Source organism: Cnephaeus nilssonii, assembly GCF_951640355.1.
Source record: "Cnephaeus nilssonii genome assembly, chromosome: 6".
Lineage (NCBI taxonomy): Eukaryota > Metazoa > Chordata > Mammalia > Chiroptera > Vespertilionidae > Cnephaeus > Cnephaeus nilssonii.
The window spans coordinates 77913264-77936287 of record NC_137077.1 but is presented as its reverse complement, the minus strand read 5'-3'; the positions used below and the strand labels follow the sequence as shown (position 1 = coordinate 77936287).

Sequence of the window (23024 nt, the reverse complement as noted above, 5' to 3'; positions counted from 1 at the left end):
AGAAGAAATACAATAATTTCTGAGATAATATGGTGGAGGTTCATGAATAACACTATCTTTTAAATTTTTCCTTTATGAAATAATGGGTGTTTTTACTGTAATAGTATCTCTAATTTTTGATACATTCCTCAGTGTTCTATTTGTATGAAAAAAAGCAAAAGGAATAACAGACTGTTTACTGAGGAAACAGCATAAAGGTGATATAACTAGTAGAAGTTATGCAGCTGATAAATAATAGACTGAGAATGCAACTCCAAGTTTGTCAGATTAAACCAATGCTGTTATCCATGTATTAGTTAAATTACTATGTCAACAGTTTATCTTTAGATAATTCAATTAATGTAGACCTTTAGATAATTTATGTCTTGCAAATCACAATTTCTTATATATCAGGTGTTTCCTTACAGCAAAAATAATTTGGAAAATTAGCTTATTTCAGTTATTCAATGGTTATATTTATTCATTTAGTCAACTACTATTTATTAAGCTCTAGGGGGAAATAATGCAAATTAAAACTTTTTTCTCAAAAACCTTTTCCATAACAAAACCTTGTTGGACAGTTCCAAGCAGTCACCATGAAAAGTTTTGTGCTTTTTCTAGAGATGTGTCTATTATCTACATATATAAAGAGCCAGGGTCTGTAATGTCCAAAACGACCAAAGGCTCAACCAAACATCGAAAGTCAGTCCTGCAATTAGTGCTGAAGGCACCACGGCGACCCAGCACTGACTGCTGAGGGGGCTACGGATCAGGCCTGGAGAGAGAAGCAGGGTCTGATCCGCAGACTTTGTGGCAGCTGTTGATCAGCCCTTGCCTCTCTTTCTCTCCAGGCCTCGCTAGCAGCCGCAGGGGCTGATGATCAGCCATGCCTCTCTTATCAGGCCAAGAGATAGGAGAAACCGACCAATCAGAACCAAATCTGGGTGAACTGCGAGGAGCCAATGGCTGAATAGGAGGCGCAGCTTTTGATGCTGACTGGCATAGAAACCGACCAATAAGAACCTAATCTGAGACACCATCCTGAACCACCGGAGGGCTGGCTGAGCAGATGCTCTACAACTAGAATAAAAGAGGGGTACGCGGGATGTTGCTGATGCCGGTGACCCAAAGATCACACTTTAAGAACTACCGCTCAGGCGACACAATGGCGGCCTGGAACGTGCTCGGCGCAGTACCCCCGGCGGTCTCCGGCTGAGGGGACGGCTCCACTCGCTGCCGAGCATGGACAGACGAGCCCCTGGGAGACATGGGGTAGGAGACTTCGCGCTTGCTGACCTCCGAGTCCTTCAAGAATCTCAACGCCCCGGAAGTGGCCAGGTGCGCACGCTCGGCGACTGGCCACCACTGCAGACCCAAGGGCCGACGCAGCCACCCCGGACCAGCCCGCCGCCGCGCACCAGGCACACCGGAGCTTCGCCGAGCCTGCCGCCCAACGAGTTCTGCGGCGGCTGCCCTGGAGCTCTGAGAAAATGGCCGAAGGAATTGCTGAGATGGAATTGACCAACAGGAACTGGGATCAAGAAGACGAAACCCCTCTGGGTCCCGGATCCGGGTGAAGCCGCGCGCCCCTGGGTCCGGGTGAGGCTGGGAACTGGGTCAGGGTGAGGCTGGGTCCCGGGTCCGGGCGAGGCCACATGCCCCTGGATCCGGGTAAGGCCGCACACACCTGGGTCCGGGTGAGGCTGGGTCCCGGGTCTGGGTGGGGCCGCCCCCCAGGGTCCGGGTGAGGCTATGCGCCCCTAGGTCCGGGTGGGGCCGTGCGCCCCTGGACCCGGGTGAGGCCACGCGACCCTGGGTCTGAGAGAGGCCACGCGCCCCTGGGTCCGGGTGAAGCTGTATCCCAGGTCCGGGTGAGGCCGTATACCCCTGGATCCGGGAGAGGCTGGATCCCGGGTCCGGGTGAGGCCTCGCGCACTTGGGTCTGGGTGAGGCCACGCACCCCAGGGTCTGGGAGAGGCCACGCGCCCCTGGGTCCGGGTGAGGCCACACGCCCCTGGGTCCGGGCGAGGCTGTGTGCCCCTGGATCTGGGTGAGGCTGGGTCCCGGGCCCGGGAGAGGCCACGCGCCCCTGGGTCCAGGTGAGGCCACGTGCCCCTGGGTCCGGGTGAAGCTGAATCCTGGGTCTGGGCGAGGCCGTGTGCCCCTGGATCCGGGTGAGGCTGGGTCCCGGGTCCGGGTGAGGCCGTGGACCCCTGGATCCGGGTGAGGCCACGCGACCCTGGGTCTGGGAGAGGCCACGCACCCCTGGGTCGGGGTAAGGCCACACGCCCCTGGGTCCGGGTGAAGCTGAATCCTGGGTCTGGGCGAGGCCATGTGCCCCTCGATCCGGGTGAGGCGGGGTCCCGGGTCCGGGTGAGGTTGTGGGCCCCTGGATCCGGGTGAGGCCACGTGCCCCTGGGTCCGGATGAAGCCATGCCCCTGGGTCCGGCCGAGACCCAACCAGAGGGAATTGAACCTGCATTACCACCATTTGTCCACCATCCAGAGCTGAGGGGTCAGTGCCGACATGTACTCATAAGGAACTGGTGGACATTGATATTGGGTCTCAAAAGAACTGTTGGTCCAGAAAGAAACTCACTACAGACTGATTCATTTGCCTGTCAGCATAACTACTATTGCTCGTCGCACATTCAATTCTTATATCTCTAGTGACACATGATTTCGCTCATCTAGGGGAAATGATGAACAACATAGACTGATGAACAAGAACAGAACCAGAAACAAGGAGGCATCGATCGGACTATCGGGCCTCAGAGGGAGGATAGGGGAGGGTGGGGGGAGGGGGGAGAGATCAACCAAAGGACTTGTGTGCATGCATATGAGCCTAACCAATGGTTAAGTTCAACAGGGGGTTGGGGCATCCGTGGGGAAGGGTGTGGGATGGGAATGGGGGGATGAGGACAAATATGTGACACCTTAATCAATAAAGAAATTAAAAAAAAAAAAAGAACCTAACTGGGTCAACTGCGAAGGCAGAACCTAAGGTGGGGGCTGAGGAGGGGTTTTAAGGGCAACAGCTGTTCGGTATAAGGTGTAAGAAAGCAGTTCAATTTTTTAATGACTGGTTTGGCACTATAGTGCATATAGCTGGCTATCAGTCTAGATATAGGGATTATGTGTTTTTGTCTTCCAAGAGCATCTCCTTCTGCTGAAAATGGCTTTACCTCCCCACCCTATTTAAGCAATCCTATCCTATATAATTTATCTATACTAATAAAAGAGCAATATGCTAATTAGACAAGGTAGACTGGTCATCTTCTGGACATTTGACTCCTTTCGGACAAAGCCATGGTGGTGAGGGCCGAGGCAGAGGCAGTTAGAGGCAATCAGGCTGGCAGGGGAGGGCAGTTGGGGGCAACCAGGTCAGCAGGGGAGGGCAGTTAGGGGCGATCAGGCAGGCAGAGGCAGTTAGGGGTGATCAGGCTAGCAGGGGAGAGCAGTTAGGGTTGAGATCAGGCCGGCAGGGGAGGGCAGTTAGGGGCAATCAGGCAGGCAGGCAGGTGAGCGGTTAGGAGCCAGTGGTCCCAGATTAAGAGAGGGAAGTCTGACTGCCGGTTTAGGACATCCCCCAAGGGGTCCCTGATTGGAGAGGGTGCAGGCTGGGCTGAAGGAACACCCGCCCCGTGCACGAATTTTGTACACCAGGCCACTAGTTTAAAATAATGGTAATGATTCTCTTTAAAAATTTTCTTCATAGTCTTCCTATTAACCTTCACCAAATTTTAAATAAATGTTTGCTTTTAGTGTATATATTCTAGTTTTGGAAACAACTAAACATCCTATCTAATAAAAGAGTTATATGCAAATTGACCGTACCTCCACTACATCAACAAGCCACGCCCACCAGCCAATCAGGGGTGAGTATGCAAATTAACCCAACCATGATGGCTGCGGCCACAGAGAGAGCAGGAGACTTGGGTTTCCCAAGTGATGGAGGAAGCCAAGCTTTCAGCACACCATGGCTGGGCCAGGCCTCCGCTGAAGGTTACAAAGTTTCAATTATGGAAGATGAATAAATCCCAGATACCTGGGCCTCTGCGTGGGTTGCTGGGGGGCATGGCCAGCCTGCAAACCACCACAGGCCCCTCGCCCAGGCCACTCCACGCCCCAAGGGAATCCCCACCCTGATCCAGGACACCCTTCAGGGCAAAACAGCTGGCCCCCACCCGTGCACCAGGCCTCTAGCCTATCTAATAAAAGAGTAATATGCAAATTGACCATCACTCCAACACACAAGATGGCTGCCCCCATGTGGACACAAGATGGCCACCACAAGATGGCCAGCAGGGTAGGGCATTTGGGAGAAATCAGGCCAGCAGGGGAGGACAGTTGGAAGGGACCAGGCCTGCAAGGGAAGACAGTTGGGGGTGATCAAGCCTGCAGGGGAGGGCAATTAGGGGTGACCAGGCCTGCAGGGGAGGGCAGTTAGGGACAAACAGGCTGGCAGGGGAGCAGTTAGGCATCAATCTGGCTGGCAGGGGAGTGGTTAGGGGGTGATCAGGCTGGCAGGCATAAGTGGTTAGATGTAATCAGGAAGGCAGGCAGGCGAGCAGTTGGGAGCCAGCAGTCCTGGATTGTGAGAGGGGTGTCCGACTGCCCGTTTAGGCCTGATCTTACTGGGATTGGGCCTAAACAGGCAGTCGGACATCCCTCAAGGGGTCCCAGATCGGAGAGGGTGCATGCTGGGCTGAGGGACACCCCCCCCCACCCCCGTGCATAAATTTCATGCACCGGGCCTCTAGTCTAATCATAAAAGCAAAAATATAGGTTAAATGGTCATGTTAAAGAATTATATTTCCTTAGGGTTACCATCTACCTTGTCTTATTAATTAAGATTATAAATTAAAGTTGATGGGCTGCTTCTCTGACTTCTAAAGTAAAAATAACAGCAATTCCATGAAATTATTTCATTTTTTCTAGCAACAACTGGCTGAATTCTTGGGGTATCATTTCTAAAGCGCCTGATCCAGTTTTGAAGAGAAGCACACATGTTTAGTCACGTTTTAAAACTGACAGTCTCATTGGTTTATAGACAAGCCTTGTACACTTACTTGGTCTGTGTCTGAAAAGGGTATGAGGTACAGTATAACAGAAAATGAACTAGAAAAAGAAAAACTGCCAAAGTGATGGCAGTGCTTTTCTTGAGTTGTTTGAGAGAATGTTCACACAAATACCATGAGGTATTTTTTTACTACTTTCTGTGTGTATTTATGTTGTTCCTTGTGTTTGGTGTGGTCTTACTCTCTGCCCAACTCTTGTGTCACTTTTATCCAACATTACTGATCTCTTTTACTGTAATGAAGCTGGGTCATTGAAATTATGCAATATAGTGTAATTATTTGTGATATGCCTTTTTGTCTTAGATATAAGCAACTTAAAGCAGATAGTGCATGTTTCATTAATGTTTGTATCCCTTAATGTTCATCACAATATCAAATGAGTGAATAAATGAATACATGAACAGAAGAGATTCTGTATAAAATAAATTTACAGGGATGGCATGCAGTTGCATATGTAGTTCTATAAGTAATAAAATGAGAGCTATATTTTAGTTAGAAAGGAAAAAAAGGAATAATCAAGAAAAAGAGTCACAAACTTTTTTAAAATATATTTTTATTGATTTCAGAGAGGAAGGGAGAGGGAGAGAGAAATAGAAACAGCATAATCAACAATGAGAGAGAATCATTGACCGGCTGCCTCCTGCATGCCCCTCAATGGGGATCCTGCCCACAACCCAGGCATGTGCCCTTGACTGGAATCGAGCCTGGGACCCTTCAGTCCGAAGGCCGATGCTCTATGCACTAAGCCAAACCAGCGAGGGCAAGAGTCATTAAATTTTAATTATAAATGAACAGAGTATATTTTATGCACTGAGTTTGTCCTATCAAAGTGGAATTTTGAAAGAAGGAAGATGTATGTGTATGAAGCTCATGTAAACTCTACAATTCCTACACTTGTGGAAATGTTAAGCTCTGAAAGGCCAACAATCATGTTTTATATTCTGTAGAAAGATGTTTTATCATATAAATTAATAAATGGTATTTAGTAATTTTAATACTTTTCTCATTAAATACTATCATTTTTAATTTAAAATTTTACAGATACCTGCAGAATATTGGACACACAGATCCAGGATCCGTAAGACTTTATCACCTTGAATCAAGGATTTATTTGATATCCTCCTCTATCTTTTGTTCATATTAACTAAATTATTTTTCAAAAGAATTAACAAATTTGCCATAAGAGAATTTAAGAAAAATAATACAATCTGCACTTTTCAATTCTTAAGAATAGCAAGATGATAAAAAAAGAATTAGAAGATGAGGTTATTGAATCTGCCAAAGACCTTCTTTCCAATGAAGATGCAGCTGATGATGCTTTTAAGAAAAGTGAACTAACTGTTGATGTCCAAAAAGAGAAACATACAGATGCTAAAGGACTTAACATCAAAGATGAAAGACCAGGTTGGAACAATAGGCTACAATACATCCTGGCCCAAGTTGGATTTTCTGTAGGTCTAGGAAATGTGTGGCGATTCCCATACCTATGTCAGAAGAATGGGGGTGGTAAGTTTTATTTTTTTAAGTGATACATTGCTGAATAGATTTTAATTGGTTATCTCAAATAGCTGCTGTTGTTGCTGGAGTCTCATTATTTTAGAAACTATGGATTTTATTATAAAGCTAGGGAGATTCCTTTGTTGAAAATGAGTTTAACTGTTTTCAGAAGAGGTTTCCACAGGAGCAGATGGCTTGCTGTGAATACACAAGGATTGCTTTAAAGGTAATGCATTCTCAGGTTCTTTCTGTGGATCCTATTAAACATCTCTAAATTACTGACTTTTTAAACAAATGTTGCATCCCTTGTGCCTGTCAGTTATTCTCTTTGGAGAAAAAAACTAAAGTTTCTGGTATAAGGCAACATTTATGAAGAAAAAATGTTCTCTTTATGACTTATTAAATCTGAACTTTTTAAGTTGTTTTACTCTCCATAAAAACAAAAATTACATATAATTTAGAATGATTATAATGTTCAAATGCTGATCAGAACTTTAAAGATTTTAGTAGAAGGGATTTAATGGGATAATTATTGTACACTGAGTGGCCAGATTATTATGATCTTTGAACACATAATAATCTGGCCACTCAGTGTGTGTGTGTGTGTGTGTGTGTATTAGAGGCCCGGTGCATGAATTCGTGCATGCGTAGGGTCCGGCCAGCCTGGCCAGAGGGAGGGGACATGGGCGGTTGGCCGGCCTGCCTGCTGGTCGAACCCCTGATCAAGGGGACAATTTGCATATTAGCCTTTTATTATATAGGATATATAAAGAGTGGCCAGATTATTATGCTTTCAGAGATCATAATAATCTGGCCACTCAGTGTAATACCAGACATTCTTTATCCTTAAACTAGAGGCCCAGTACATGAAAATTCGTGCACTTGGGGGGATCCCTCAGCCCAGCCTGCACCCTCACACAGTCCGGGACCCCTCAGGGGATATCTACCTGCTGGCTTAGGCCTGATCTCCCGCGGGCCTAAGATGGCAGTCAGACATTCCTCTGGCAGCCCAGGGGGAGTGGGCCTAATCCATAGTCAGACATCCTTAGTGCTGCCAAGGAGACAGGAGGAGGCGGGAGAGGCTCCCGCCCCCGCCGCTGTGCTTGCAGCTGTCAGCCCGGCTTGTGGCTGAGCGGAACTCCCCCTGTGGAAGCGCACTGACCACCAGAGAGCAGCTCCTGCATTGAGCGTCTGCCCCCCTGGTGGTCAGTGTGCATTATAGCAACCTGTTGTTCTCAGTCGTTCTGCCGTTAGGGTCAATTTGCATATTACCCATTTATTATATAGGATATCATACATATTTGGTTCCCAATTTTGTAGTATTTGGGGACAATGTTTTGTTTTAAAGAAAACTTTAAAGAAATTAGAATCCTTAGTTTTAAACAAAAATATATACATCTACATGATACTGTAGTTGTTTGTATTTGTGCATATAAATACCAGGGGTTATTTAGCAAATATTTCTTAAAAATTAAGGGGGGTGGACACATACAAAGGAATAGAGTGTTTGTGTAGGACATTATCTTTATAGTTCACCAAAGTCAAACTGAATGTTAACTAACATTTAGTTTGAAGCTATATTATTTATATACATGGAAGTTGTTAAAATAGTGTGGCTAAAATCTAAGTATTTTATGTGCCTTATTTCAGTAACCAAAGGGTAGAAAGAATATTTTGTTATTTGACTCCAGTTTGTGATAGTTTTATTGACTGGACAAATATATGTTTTTATTTTTTATGTAATTGCCACCTACAAATCAAATGAAATAATATAACCATTCAATGTGGAATTTCTTCTTAGCCACTAAAGATAAAAGTGTTATGGTGACAAAATAAGGTTTAAAATCTTGCTTAGTTAATTCAACCAGGCACAAAATAACAGGTTTGAAAAATTAGCCTGTTTGACCAATCTTCCTGAGAGGTCGGAATCAATACATAGTCGATGATGCACTACAGATCACATCATTCCACGGAAATTGTGAGCTCCTTAGCTAGTCGGTAACATCACATTAATTATTTACCAAATCAGCTATCAGCAGCTGTGCACTACCCTGCTTTGGGTTTCTCACAAATCACTTCATTTGCCAAGACTTTGAGTAGATGAAACCTAATTTTCAGACCTCTCCCCTTATGAGCCTTATTCGTACTGTAAAAGAAGAAAGTTTTCTTGACTGAAGAATCAGGTTGCCTTCCATTTAATACAATTTTTGTCTTGATGAAGAGCTGAAAAAGTATTTCGTATTTAGTAATTAGCAAAATGGCTCTTCTTTCTAATTTTCATGTGAAAGTAGTCAAAATACCCTTCCTAATATTGTTTCCTTTCTTCATATCACAAATACTAGAGAGTGATATTACAAAATACCAGTGAACTTTTCTTATTTCAAGATGGCTGCTAGAGTACAAAAGATTTTGCTCAATATGCAGTATTTCATTGAGCCTTCTAGGTATTCAAGTAGTATCTTCTGGCTGCTGAGTCAAAGAGCCTCGCTACCCAAATCTTACTTATTCATCTTTTATATATATAACATATATATAAAATATATATAAAATATATATTATTGATTTTTAAGAGAGAGGAAGGAAGAGGGATAGAGTGTTAGAAACATCGATGAGAGAGAAACATTGATCAGCTGCCTCCTGCACACCCGCTACTAGGGATGTGCCCGTAACCAAGGTGTAGGAAGCAGTTATAGGGTTAAGCCTCGGACTGACCTGCTGGCAAAGCCGCAAACAAGTCCCAGCTTGGAGGGCACTGTCCTCTAAGCATAATTAAGCTTGATCTTGTAACTGCTCCCTAGATCTTTCCTGAGTAGCTAGTGGGCTGTGGGAGGGGCAGCAAGTGCTGCCAAAACAAGTGAAACTTACAAGAGCATTGTAAATTACCTTGTTTGTCCCTGATTATAAATAAACCATCAGCTTGCAGTCTGGATCTGTTCTGTGGCCTCAGCAAGGCACAGAAGATCCACCTAGACCCAGCTTTTTCTCTTTGTCTATCATTTGTCCATCCTTTGTTGCCCCCGCTCAGGCTCGCTGAACCCTTGGCTGTGTTGGCGCGGCACACCAAGGTACATGCCCTTGACTGGAATCGAACCTGGGACCCTTCAGTCCTCAGGCCGACTCTCTATCCTCTGAGCCAAACTGGTTAGGGCCTTATTCATCATTTGAGGCACTTTATAAATAATAGAAATAAAAAGTAACAAACCTAATGTAAGTTGATTTGTCTGAAAATATACTTAAAGCACAATGGTTAAGCTTAATAAGTGGTATAACATAGAAGCTACCAGTTCAGAGTTTGAAATCAATTTGACTCTGAAGCCTAGCTCTTTCAGACATTAGCCATGTGATCTTTTATAAGTTAACGTACTTTTTCTGGCTTATTTCCCACACGTATAAAATGAAGAAAATAATGGCACTTACCCATTGAATTCTTGTAAGGAATAAATGAGTAACTAACTACATTTAATAGGCTTAGAAATGTACCTGACAAATGGTATATAGTCATATTTTAGCCATGACTATTTTTAATTTGGAGACTAATATTAGAGTAATTTGAGTTAGAGAAAAAAGCTAAGTATCTAATATAATTTCTTGCATACATAACTGAGGAAAGATTTCCAATAAGTCCAGTCTTAATTAATTCTCTTTTTTCTCCCCTCGTCATTCACTCACACATAAACCCATTCATATTCTAGGATTTGATGCAGGTGTTAAAATGCACTTTCATTTCTTTTGGAAACATTTTCAGGTTATTAGTGTCTAAATATTACAAATCATTTTAGAATTAGAAATTTGGTAGTTCTGTTTTATAAGCTATGCATCCATGCTTTACAGTATATACTCCTTTGAACAATCAATTCAAGTCTGAAAGACTGAAAGTCAGCCATAATACAGTAATTATTACTGACCACTGTATTAGGAAAATTCTTGCATATGGTCATTATTTCAGCATTAGATAAATACTGAGATAAATAATTTGAAAAAATACTAATATATTAATATTTAACTCTTCATCCGAATACCCGAACAATTTGTATAGCTTCCCAAATCTATTTAATACCACTTAACACATTTTAAAAATTGGAAAATGTAATAAACGGCCTTTAATTTAAAAAGGTAATTGCTACAATTGATTGCGTAACTCACCTGACAGTATCTGGTTGGACAAAACTCCAATAAGAAATTTGAATGTAGGTCTTACAGGTTATTTAAGGAATGATTTGTATACATATTCTCATGTAGAAGTGAGTATAGGCTTCACATTTAACTTTGTCAAACTGGTACATTAAAAAATCACTATTTATATATTTTAATTTGCAATTTAGCTATAATGTATTTTTTAAGCATAGAAACTCTACTAAAAAGGATAATAGCATATATTTTATGATAGATATGAAATGTCTTTGTTTCTGTCAATCTCACCACCCCATCACAGAATTTTGGAAAAATAAAAAATTGCTTGTTTCCTAAAGTGTACTTTTTATATGAAGTATATATGGGAAAATGACATTTCTCTGTGTTAGAGGTTATTTAATTTTTTATATTTTTAGTTGAAGCAGCATTTCTTCTCCTTTGTTGTTATTTAAGAAGAAAAGTCAGTTTTACTAACATAAAATTACATTCATTTTAATTTATCTGATTTGCAGTACATGATTTAATATCAATAGATGAATTTGAATACAATTTAATAAAGTACTTCATAACCATTATGTGAATAAGATTTCCATGATGCCTGGTCGATGTGGCATAGTGTTTGAATGTCATCCTGTGAAACAGGAGGTCACAGTTCCATCCCTGGTCAGGGCACATGCCCAGGATGTAGACTCAATCCCCAGTGGGGGGCATGCAGAAGGCAGCCAATCAGTGATTCTATGTCATCATTGATGTTTATATCTCTCTCTCCCTCTCTCTTCCTCACTGAAACCAATAAAAATATATTTTAAAAAAAGATTTCATGAGTTTGTGAAACCTACTTGAGAAAATAATTAATGTTAAGGAGTCAACTATTTTTATGAAAAATTAACTTGTTTACCCTTTCATTAAAATGAAACCAAGCTATTCATTGATACTTTTATCATAATTATTTTTTATCAGAAATTCTTTGTAAAAGTCAAATTGAGGTTTCAAATACTAGAAAGTTTAAAGTAATGAAATTGCATTTTCTTTAAAGTCCTTTACACTTATTATATATAGAAGTTCAAATATAATCTTTTATGAGATAATGAGAATTAGTGTATTCTCTACTGTTAAAAATATAATCTATTTTATTTGTTCTTGTCTCTGTAGGTGCATATCTTTTGCCATTTTTAATATTGCTTGTGATGATAGGTATTCCACTTTTTTTCCTGGAACTTGCTGTGGGGCAAAGAATTCGGCGAGGAAGCATCGGTGTGTGGAATTACATAAGCCCTAAATTAGGTGGTATTGGATTTGCAAGTTGTGTAGTAAGTTTCCTGATATACTATAAGCCATATAATTTTTATAATGTTTGGATTTATATTATTTGTATTTAAATAAAATATTTGTCTGTGTATTTCTACTCAACTGTTTAATTATCTTTAAAAAAAACACTATAGGAGCTTTTACTAATATACAAAACAAGGTGAAATATATTAATATAGTTCAATCTTATTAATGCATGTTCTTAATACCTGTGAGAGACCTTTTTTTTAGAAGAGATAATGTGTTTTAAATGAAAATAAAATGAATAAGATTTTTTAAATGTTAAATGGGGTCATATACATATCATCTCATTGTTTCGAAGGAAGGGGCGTCAGAGGTTTAACGTAATCGTATTATTTTATTTTGCAGGTGAGCTTGTTTGTGGGTCTCTACTACAATGTCATCATTGGCTGGAGTGTGTTTTATTTTTCTCAGTCTTTTCAGTATCCTCTACCTTGGGATCAGTGTCCTTTGGTGAAAAATGCTACACATACTTGTAAGACATGGACAATATAATGTTTTTATATTTAATGATTATAAAGTTGGTAAAGAAATGAGCTTTTAAGATTTTAAAAAATAATGTAGGAAAAATTATTATCATAACAACTTTCCTCACATTTCGGATTGCCATACTCAGAGAGATAGAACTTGGGCACCATCTAAGTTTACTAGCTCTTCCCAAGTTACCTCTTCTCAGTTAAGTATAGTCAGTGTACAATATATTATTAGTTATATTAGTTTCAGGTGTACAATGTGGTGACTTGATATCTCTGTAAGTTACAATGTAATAACCCCACTAATTCTAGTAATCATCCATTGCTATGCAAACCTTTCACAATATTATTGACTACCTTCTCCTTCTCAAGTCGTTTTGTTGTGCCCCATGATATTAGGGTGAAATATGGTTAACTTTGACAGTCTCTAATTTTGTACACCTCTTTGGATGCTTTATAGTTTTTGTTAAAGTAAAACAAAGGACAAAAAAAGTTCTATTGAAGAAATTGTTTTTATTTCATAGTTTTTCTATCATTTGTTTTTATACCTCAGAATATAATAAAGAATATTTCCTTATAGTGACGTCCAGTAAATATAAAATATGCCTAAATTTTTCTTGTAGCCACATTAAAAAATAAACAGGTGAAATATTTTATTTAATCCTATTATCCAAAATGTTAACATTTCAACATATAATTAATATAAAATTATTAATGTAATAATCTGCATTATATTTATCATACTAAGTCTCCAAAATTCTCTTTGTATTGTATATTACAACACAGGTCATTTTGAACTAGCTTATTGCAAAAGTCACATATGGTCACCTGCCAGTGCATTTGACAGCTGTGCCCCAGCAAGATAATTCTGGGAGTGGAAGGGACTATAAATTTTATATGTTTTAATTACTTTGATAAAAAGCTGATGTGTTTTTATTAATAAATGTGTGATAAGAAATATCAAAGAGGATACATGTCTGTTGATATTTCACTTTTTTGCAGTTGAGTTTTTATTGTGAATTTAAATGCTTCTGTAGAATAGCAATACTTTCCTAGGAAATGTTGAGAAATGATTTATAGGCTTATTGGAAGAAAAATTCTTATTACTCTTTATAATCTGAAATTATTGTGTTATCTTTCTTTCTATAGTGGTAGAGCCAGAATGTGAAAAAAGTTCTGCCACCACCTATTACTGGTACAGAAAAGCATTGGATGTTTCCAGTTCCATTTCTGAAAGTGGGGGCTTAAACTGGAAGATGACCATCTGCTTGCTGGTTGCCTGGGCCATGGTTTGCTTAGCTATGATCAAAGGCATTCAGTCTTCTGTAAAAGTTAGTATGTTAGAGACCCTCCTGATTCTGCAATCTCTGCGGGCAAACTGCAAGTAGTGCTTCGTTCTATGTAGTTAATTAAAGATTGATAAAAAGTGGTGCTTTTACAATATGTTTACAATAATAAAATGACATAAGCAAAGAGATAAGTGTTTTATACCGAAATATAAAGTAATTTATGATCTTTTCTTATTTCATCAAGAGTTTTGAAATTTTTTGTCAATACCATTTTTTTTTCTATTTATTGAGTTTACCCTAATATTTTGGTTCTCTGATTATCAATTAGTTCCAAACATGGAAATTGGAGAAAGTGGTAGAATAAAAATTTTTTCATTTTAGTTGTCTTATATCATTCATTTTTCTCTATTGTAGTTATTCTAAGGAATACTTGCATAAGATATTTTAATATGGTCTCTAGTGTGGAGGGGTTCTTAAAGATCTGAGCAGCACTAGGTAGTTATGATAATCTCAACAACACACTCAGAGTAAATGTAAAAGACTAAAGGGCATGCCTTCCAGGGCAAATGGAAAATGTTAAATGGCTGTGGTTAAAAAAAGACATTAAGTGAATTCTAGAAACTTTGAATTCTTTTTTTTTATATAAATACATTAGGAAAGTAATTGTTATTCACTCTTTTGGTTTCATATTGCATTTTTAAATTATTATTGTCATTGTTTTAATGCTCTTATATCTCCTGGCTGGACCATAGCAAGAATTTATTATTGATTCTTCTTTGCCCTTAATAATCCATCTCTACTATTTTTTTTTCTTTCCAAAGCATAGATCAGATTATATATCTTTCCAGGCTAATATATTACCAATCACCAGCATATACCAGTAGAAGTGGAGATAATAGTAGTAGTGGTAATAAATGATGATGGTGAAGGTGACTCCCACAATGAACAGAGCAAGAACAATAACAGAAGCCAATATTTATTGCAAGTGCTTTTTGCTCTAGGAAATGTGATAGGTACTTTATATATTTTATCCCATTGAATTCTAAAGAAAACTCAAAGAATTAATTACTATTCTCAGGCCTTCTTTACAGATATAAAACAATTTTGAGAAATTAGGTAATTTGCCCAAAGAATCATGGCTAGTAATTGCTACCTGGAGTTACACCCAGCTCTGTCTAAATCTAGAGCCCATATTATTTAAATGCAACCCTATAATGCCTCTACTGCCATATTTTTTTACACCATATAGTTAACACTTTTAGGTTCGAAATCTATGTAATTCATCTTTGCTTCCTGTTACTTCATCTTAAATTTAAAATGATGATTTTAACTTGTAAATCACAACAAATTTTATATTTACCTTCCTGCTGGAACTCCCACACCATTTTTCCTTTGGAAAAATCAATGTGATAGATAACACATCTAAATATCATTTCATCTTTTTCTGAATGTCAATGTACAATTAAGTAAGTTCAATTAATTGGTTCAATTTGGTGTCTTCTACCATTCTGAGACACATTACAGTCATATTTCAAATAAAGGAATAGATTCTTAAGTCACATCTAACCACATTTACATATTTCTTAAGATAATGTCATTTGGAAAAAAGAGAACCAAAAGTGGTTAGCCAGAGAAGTAAAAAAAACAACTTTGTGCTGAGTCTCACTGCCACATTTTGTTTCTTCTTAATCTGAGCATGTCTTATCATTCTTTTTTAAAAAATTCATCCTTATCACAAAATTTTGTGATGATTTTTCTTATGTCATACAATATAACTTTAGAAAAACTTAATATAAACTTATATACTATATATAATTTATTATTTAAATAAGAAGGTTTCAATGGCTTTGGGGCATTATTTGAAGAAAGAATTCAATAGTCACAGATGAGGAAAAAGCTGTAATTTGAGCAAAGATATGAAAATTGAAATTGTCATAATTCCTCAGTCTGAAACAAGTTAAAATTAATAGGGAAATGTGTGCTAGGAATAAATATAAAGCTCTCTGATTGCCTGTGAAACAAAAAGAGCCTCCAAATAAATAATCACACAAGTACAGTATATAGAAATATAATTTACTAGTGACCTGGTACATGAAATTCATGCATGGGGGAGTGGGGGATTCTCTCAGCCCAGCCTGCCCCCTCTCACAGTCTGGGAGCCCTCAGGGGCGGGAGGCGACCCAGCGATCAGGGGAAGGTGATGTCCCCATCACACCTCTGCTGCCGCCACTGCCGGAAGTGCAAGCCTTGGTCGGCCCTGGTTACCTGAGCCTCGGGCAGCCCTGGGCGTATGGGCAGCCACCATCCAAGGCTTGCCTGCACCTCGGGCCGGCCCTGGGTGGCTGGGGGGCTGAGAGGCAGGCACACCAGCAAGGCTGAGGGGACTGGGTGCCACCTCTTGTGGTTGTGGGCACCGCCATCTTTGAGGGTGTGGCAGTCTATTAGCATATTCTCTCTTTATTGGCTGTGGGTGCCACCATCTTGTGATGGTCAATTAGCATAATTCCTCTTTATTAGATAGGACTAGAGGCCCGGTGCACAAAATTCGTGCATGAGGGTGTGTGCCCTTCAGCCCAGCCTGTACCCTTTCCAATCTGGGACCCCTCGAGGGATATCCAACTGCCCGTTTAGGCCCGATCCCAGTAGGATCGGGCCTAAACGGGCAGTTGGACATTCCTCTCACAATCCAGGACTGCTGGCTCCCAAATGCTCACCTGCCTGCCTTCCTGATTGTCCCTAACTGCTTCTGCCTGCCAGCCTGATCACCCCCTAACCACTCCCCTGCCAGCCTGTTGCCCCTAACTGCCCTCCCCTGCAGGCCTGATTGCCCCTAACTGCCCTCCACTGCAGGCCTGGGTCCCCCCAACTGCCCTTCCCTTCAGACCGGTCGTCCCCAACTTCCCTCCTCTGCCGGCCTGGTCACCCCTAACTGCCCTCCCCTGTAGGCCATCTTGTGGTGGCCATCTTGTGTCCACATGGGGGCAGCCATCTTTGACCACATGGGGACAGCCATTTTGTGTGTTGGAGTGATGGTCAATTTGCATATCATTCTTTTATTAGATAGGATAATTAATTGAAACTTTTTAGCCTTGAGTGGAGGCCTGAGCTGGCCAGGGTGTGTGGAAAGCTTGGCTTCCTCCATCACCGGGGGCAACCCAAGCCTCCTGTTTGCAGCCATCTTGGTTGGGTTAATTTGCATACTTGCTCCTGATTGGCTGGTGAGTGTGGCTTGTGAGTGTAGCGGAGTGATGGTTAATTTTCATATTACTCTTTTATTAGATAGGATGGGCAATATGGTTTAGAGGTAGTATATGAGAAAACCATTTAGAGAATTTAGCAGTTAAAAGAAGAATGTGAGTCAACTTGCGTTACACTTTGTGAACACACACACACACACACACACACACACACACACACCACAAGGACTAACTAGAAACTTCATGAGATAAAAGATGAGTATGATAATGTCAGTCTCCTTTGGGCCAGTAGGAATAACTCAGCTGATCCATGCCTATAATACTGGATTTTACTGAAATCTTTATTTCTCCCTGTATTATGGAGAGAAATTTCAGCCCTGTGATCGCAATCTTCACCTAGTTGAATAAAAAGAAGAATAAGGCTTAATCTGTGCTATAGAGAACAGAACCATGGTCAAATAGTGTGGATTATAGAGAGTGGTGGGGCAGTGATAAATCCTCAAAGAAAGGAAGACTTTCCAGGAATCAAGCCTAATAACAAGGAAACTAGATCTCTCAGTGGGAGTGAACATGTCCCTTCGTTACGGTCTCTGTTAAGGGGATACCTACCCCAAGACGAAGTATGTAAATGAGGAGTTCTAATTTTTCTTCTAACTCTAAGTTAATACTTTTTGGCCAGTACTACTTTGCCATTATTCCTTCTACTATGCTAAGGATTTTGTATACATTATCATGTGTAAATCTTTCTATCAATCAGGTGATTTGCATGGTTTTATCCTCATTTTCCTGCAAAGTTAGCATATTTAAGGAGAACAAATAATTGGCTATGAAGTCCTCAAAAATGACTTTCTCAAAGTGTGTTTATAATAAGCATTTTAATAATAAAAAACTAACAGAATGATTTCATATGTTCTATGGTCTTCATGGTTCAGTGGAATGGAAATATTTCCATACAATGTTTTTATTGGTAAACTAATCTCTTACTGAAAGACATTCCAGTTGTCAAGATCCAGAAGGTCTTAAAATTAGCCAAAGAAACATATTTCACTATTTCATTTCTCAGTTCTTAAAAGTGTTTATTTTCTGGAAGAGGTAGTCAATCATTCATCAAATCATTTAATACATATATATTGATTGAGCACCTACTATGTGCCAGGCACTGACCTTGTTCTGGAGATAGAGGGATGAACAAGGCAGACAAAACACCTGTCCTCACGGAATATCCAGTCTAGTGGCAGAGGAAGACAATAAACATATTTGAAAAATAATTTCATTTAGCAATGCATAAAATAAAGTGTTGTAAGGAGAAAGTGTAGACTTTTACATATAGTGAGGTAGATTAACCTATTTTTAATAATAGTAGGCAAATATGTTGTATGATAAGATTATACCCATATGATTAAAGATAAATAATTTGAGTTTAAAAACACCGTCTGGACACCCCTGTAAAGAGCTGGCTTAGGATTTATCTTAAATCTCAGAATTTAATAATTATTTTTTTGTTGTGTGTGTGTGTCTCTCTCTGTGTGTGTGTGTATGTTTGTTTTTTACTTAATACTACTTTAGTGTTTAAATTTTGGGCCATTATTTTTCTCCATGTCACATTAAATATAATTTTTTAAAAATATATTTTTATTGATTTCGGAGAGGAAGGGAGAGATAGAGGCATCAGTGATAAGAGGGAATCATTGATCGGCTGCCTCTTGCATGTTGGACCGATTGCCCTTAACCAGAATTGAACCTGGTACCCTTTGGTTCACATGCCGACATTCTATCCACTGAGCCAAAATAGCCAGGGCTAAATATAAAGTTTTATTGCTCCTTTTAGGAAGCTATGCTAGAGTCTTTTCATTGAATCCAAATCAGGGTCTTTAAGAACTCAAATACTTGTTGAAATAGTAAATGAAAATTGAAATGATTCTGACAATATAATTAGTTTATAATTTTAAAAATACTTTAGAATAAAGATGAGCTTACTTTTTATGGAATGTATGCATAAAGGAAAACTTAACTTTGTATAAATTCTGTACAATTTTTTGAGTATTTACTATATGTTAAGAATTAATGAATATGAAAATATGAATAGAGCACAGTTTTGTCCTCATGGAACCCATAATTTATTGGGTGAGATAGATAATTACAGCAGAATAAATGCAGTAATAGAGGTATATAAAAAATTCATGATAGGCCATGGCTGGGTAGCTCAGTTGGTTAAGAATGTTACCCCAATACACCAAGGTTGTGGGTTCAATCCCCTGTCCGGGCACATACAAGAATCAATCAATCAATGAATGCATAAATAAGTGGGACAACAAAAAATTGACCTCTCTCTCACTCTTTCAAACCAATAAATAAAAATTTTAAAAAAGAATCAACCAATGACTGCATAAATAAGTTGAACAACAAATTGACCTCTCTCTCTCTCTCTCTCTCTCTCTCTCTCTCTCTCTCTCTCTCTCTTCAAATCAACTAATAAGTTCAAAATTTAGAAGTAGTCACTGAAATTAACATGGATTTGGGGGACGTTTTCATAGAGAAGGTAACTTTGGGACTAGAGTATGTGTTTCAGGAGAACAAAGTAATGGATGCATGTATAAAGCCCAAAGATTGCTGAGTGCACATATCTTTTTGACTTTTACATACAACTTGTGCAGCTCTTGGGAGATGAAACTTGAAATGTAAGTTGACTTACATTGTAACAGCAAATGGACTGTTAGAATGATTGGCTGTTACATAACAAACAATGTAGACCATTTTAGGATCTTTAGCTGTGCATTGACACCATCAAATCTTTACTTTAGAGAGATCATTCTAGTGTAGTTGATGGATTTCCAGAATGAAGGGAAAATCTGGAGGTTAGGTAACCAGGAAATTATTATTACTGATGGAAACAATGAGATATATGTGTGAATTCAGTGGTAGAATCAATAATTTTGCTTGATGAGTTGGTTATGGAACATGGGCAAGAGGGACTTATTATGGGTGTGATTAGCCTGGACAAATAAAAGTACAGGAAGAGTCATTTCTTCTCTTAGTCTCTAACTTGAAGTTATATTAAGAACATGCTGATAATGTGTCACAGTTATTAAAAAAACCATAACCTATTCAGACTACTATATTGTGTAGCCTTCATTTTCACTTTTAAAGTAAGTCGAATTAATGAAAGTAAGTCACTTATGAGGCAGCAAATTTGAGTTCTGTTAAAAATAAACAAAACTCTTTTACAAAGTAAATTCTTACTTCTGGCTAGCATTAAGATTTTTGAAGAAAAATCATAAAAAAGAATAGCTTTAATTCAAGTGAGATCAAGACTAAAGTAGATACATAAACTGGCAAATTTAAAGAATGCTAAAAGTAGGCAAGAAGAATAAGAAAAAGTACTCCATTTGAAGGCATTCTGATCTCAAGTAATTAAGGAATTAAACCAATTTGAAATAATTATAAAATTATGCTTTATTATAACTAATTAAATTAAAATATCGATTTTTAAGTATGTTGGGATTTTATGCATAACTCGAGGCCTGGTGTATGACATTTGTGCACTAAGGGGGTGAGGGGTTCCCTCAGCCCGGCCTGGGACCTCTCGCAGTCCAGGACCCTGAGGGGTCCTTAGCACTGCCACAGAGGCAGGAGAGGCTCCCGCCTTCGCTGCTGCGCTCGCCAGCCGTGAGCCTGGCTTCTGGCTGAGCAGTGCTCCCCCTGTGGGAGCACACTGACCACCAGGGGCAGCTCCTGTGTTGAGCATCTGCCCTTTGGTGGTCAGCGCGCATCATAGCGACCAGCCGTTCTGCCGTTTGGTCAATTTGCATATTAGCATTTTATTATATAGAACTAGAGGCCCAGTGCACAAAATTTGTGCACAGGGAGGGGTGTCCCTCAGTCCGGCCTGCACCCTCTCCAATCCGGGACCCCTCGGGGGATGTCCAACTGCCGGTTTAAGCCCGATCCCTCAGGTGAACATCCCTCTCACAATCTGGGACTGCTGGCTCCTAACCACTCGCCTGCCTCCCTGCCTTCCTGATCACCCCTAACTGCCTCTGCTTGCTGGCTTGACCACCCCCTAACTGCCCCCCTGCCAGTCTGGTCTCCCCCTATCTGCCCCCGTGCCAGCCTGATTGCCCCCTAACTGCTCCCCTGCTGGCCTGATCACCTACTAACTGCCTCTGCCTCGGCCCCTGCCACTGTGGCTTTGTCCAGAAGGATGTCTGGAAGATGTCCAGTCTAATTAGCGTATTACCCTTTTATTAGTATAGACTAGAGGCCCAATGCACAAAGATTCATGCAAGAATGTGCCTTCCTTCCCCTGGCTGCCAGCAGCACCTTTGCTCTGGCCAGAGCCACCTTTCTGCCTTCCCATGCTGCCCAGAGGCTCGGAGCGGCTGGGTTGGTACAGAATGCCTGTGTATGCAAATTAACCCACCATCTTTGGTGGGTTAATTTGCATACTCACTCCTGATTGGCTGGTGGGCATCATGAAGGTACGGTCTATTAGCATGTTACTCTTTTATTAGGTAGATAATTTTTTCTTAGGGTGTTCCCTGTGCATTTAAATATAAGTGCAATAGAGGCATAGAGAGTTAGAAACATCAATGAGAGAGAAACATCGATCAGCTGCCTCTTGCACACCCCCTACTGGGGATGTGCCCACAACCAAGGTACATGCCCTTGACTGGAATCGAACCTGGGACCCTTTAGTCTGCAGGCCGATGCTTTATCCACTGAGCCAAACCGGTTGGGGCGCAAATTATAATATTGACTTGTACGTTATTTGTCTATAGTTATTATAGGATTCAATATTTCTTACCTGCCCTACACATATTTCTCCTCCATTCTTCCCACACTCCCTCCATTCCTTCCCTCCACAGATACATATTGTATACCTACTATGTGCCAGCAATTGTATTAGGTGTTTGGGATCTGATAGTGAACAGGAGATAAAAGGCCCCTGATCTCACAGAGCTTATAATCAAGTAGGAGAGACTGGAAATTAACAAGCAAACATAAACCAAACCAAAATATGAAACAAACATCATTTCAACAATGCTGAGTGCTGTAAATAAACAAAACAAGATAATGTCACAGAGGGTAAATGGGATGTAGGGGAGGGCATTTAGGGATATTGGATGGAAAAAAGTACAGCTGTTTTAGATTAGTCTGAGCAGACTTCTTGGAAAAGATAAAGTTGAGACATAAATAGCAAGGAGAAAACTCCTGTGCAGATACGGGAGATGACTGCAGCCCTGTCTGGCCTCAAGCTGAAGAGCTTGGTCTTAGGACAGGTAACAAGGGCCTGGGGGGCTAGAGTTCAGTGGGGAGTGAGTGGTGGGGCAGGCAGCTAGGGCTCTGCTGTAAGGCTTTGCAGGTCCGAGAGAAGAATTGGGATTTTATTTCAACTGTATTCAAAGTCCCTAGGATATGCTAAGCAGGGGATGAACTAATCCAAGTCATTTCTGGTTAAATGCCTGAAACCAGTTAGGAAAATATTACAAAAAGTGCAGGACTACTTCTGAACCTTTAATTTCAGAATTGGGTGGATGGTGGGCCATTTACTGAGATGGAGGTGAGAGAGGATGGGTCTGGGGGAAATTGAGAAGTTACCTTCTGAATCTGAAAAAATTTAGAGACCTAATAGGCTTCCCCTGGAGATATCAAGGAGGCAGTAAATGTCTGGATAGGACATTATTTTTCTGTAAAAAACATTTGCTTAACTTAAAGCAAAACTTCTGAAGCAGATGGTTATTTGTCTAAGTTCCTTGGAGGATTTAAAAGAGACCATTCTCTAGTCCAGAAGCTAGACAGAATCATAGTGAAAGTTTGGTTAATGGAAAAAAAAAAAGACTTTTTTTTTAACCTAAAACAATAAAGTAGGAATTTTTTAGGGAATTAGTGTCCATTTATTTCTCTTAAATATTGTTTACTTTATAAACTATAAGGAATCAACACTATTCAAGTTACACAATATCTCTGTGTAACATTGTAAAGGAGATTAAGTAGAACTTATTTCTTAGTACATCTCAAACAAGATCTTAAATAAGTCATTAAATCAAG

The 23024-nt window shown here is 40.1% G+C and overlaps 1 protein-coding gene across 1 annotated transcript in view; it reads left to right on the top strand.

The window, feature by feature from the left end:
* Nucleotides 1-23024, top strand: part of SLC6A15 (solute carrier family 6 member 15) — a gene marked incomplete at its 3' end in the record, with an annotated part of 60928 nt that overhangs the window by 14742 nt on the left and 23162 nt on the right. Inside the window, exons 2-5 of the mRNA XM_079773551.1 lie at nucleotides 6102-6566; nucleotides 11841-11998; nucleotides 12366-12492; nucleotides 13640-13821. Coding sequence (XP_079629677.1) covers nucleotides 6299-6566; nucleotides 11841-11998; nucleotides 12366-12492; nucleotides 13640-13821 — 735 coding nt within the window. The 5' untranslated portion in view covers nucleotides 6102-6298. The remainder of the gene's footprint in view (nucleotides 1-6101; nucleotides 6567-11840; nucleotides 11999-12365; nucleotides 12493-13639; nucleotides 13822-23024) is intronic.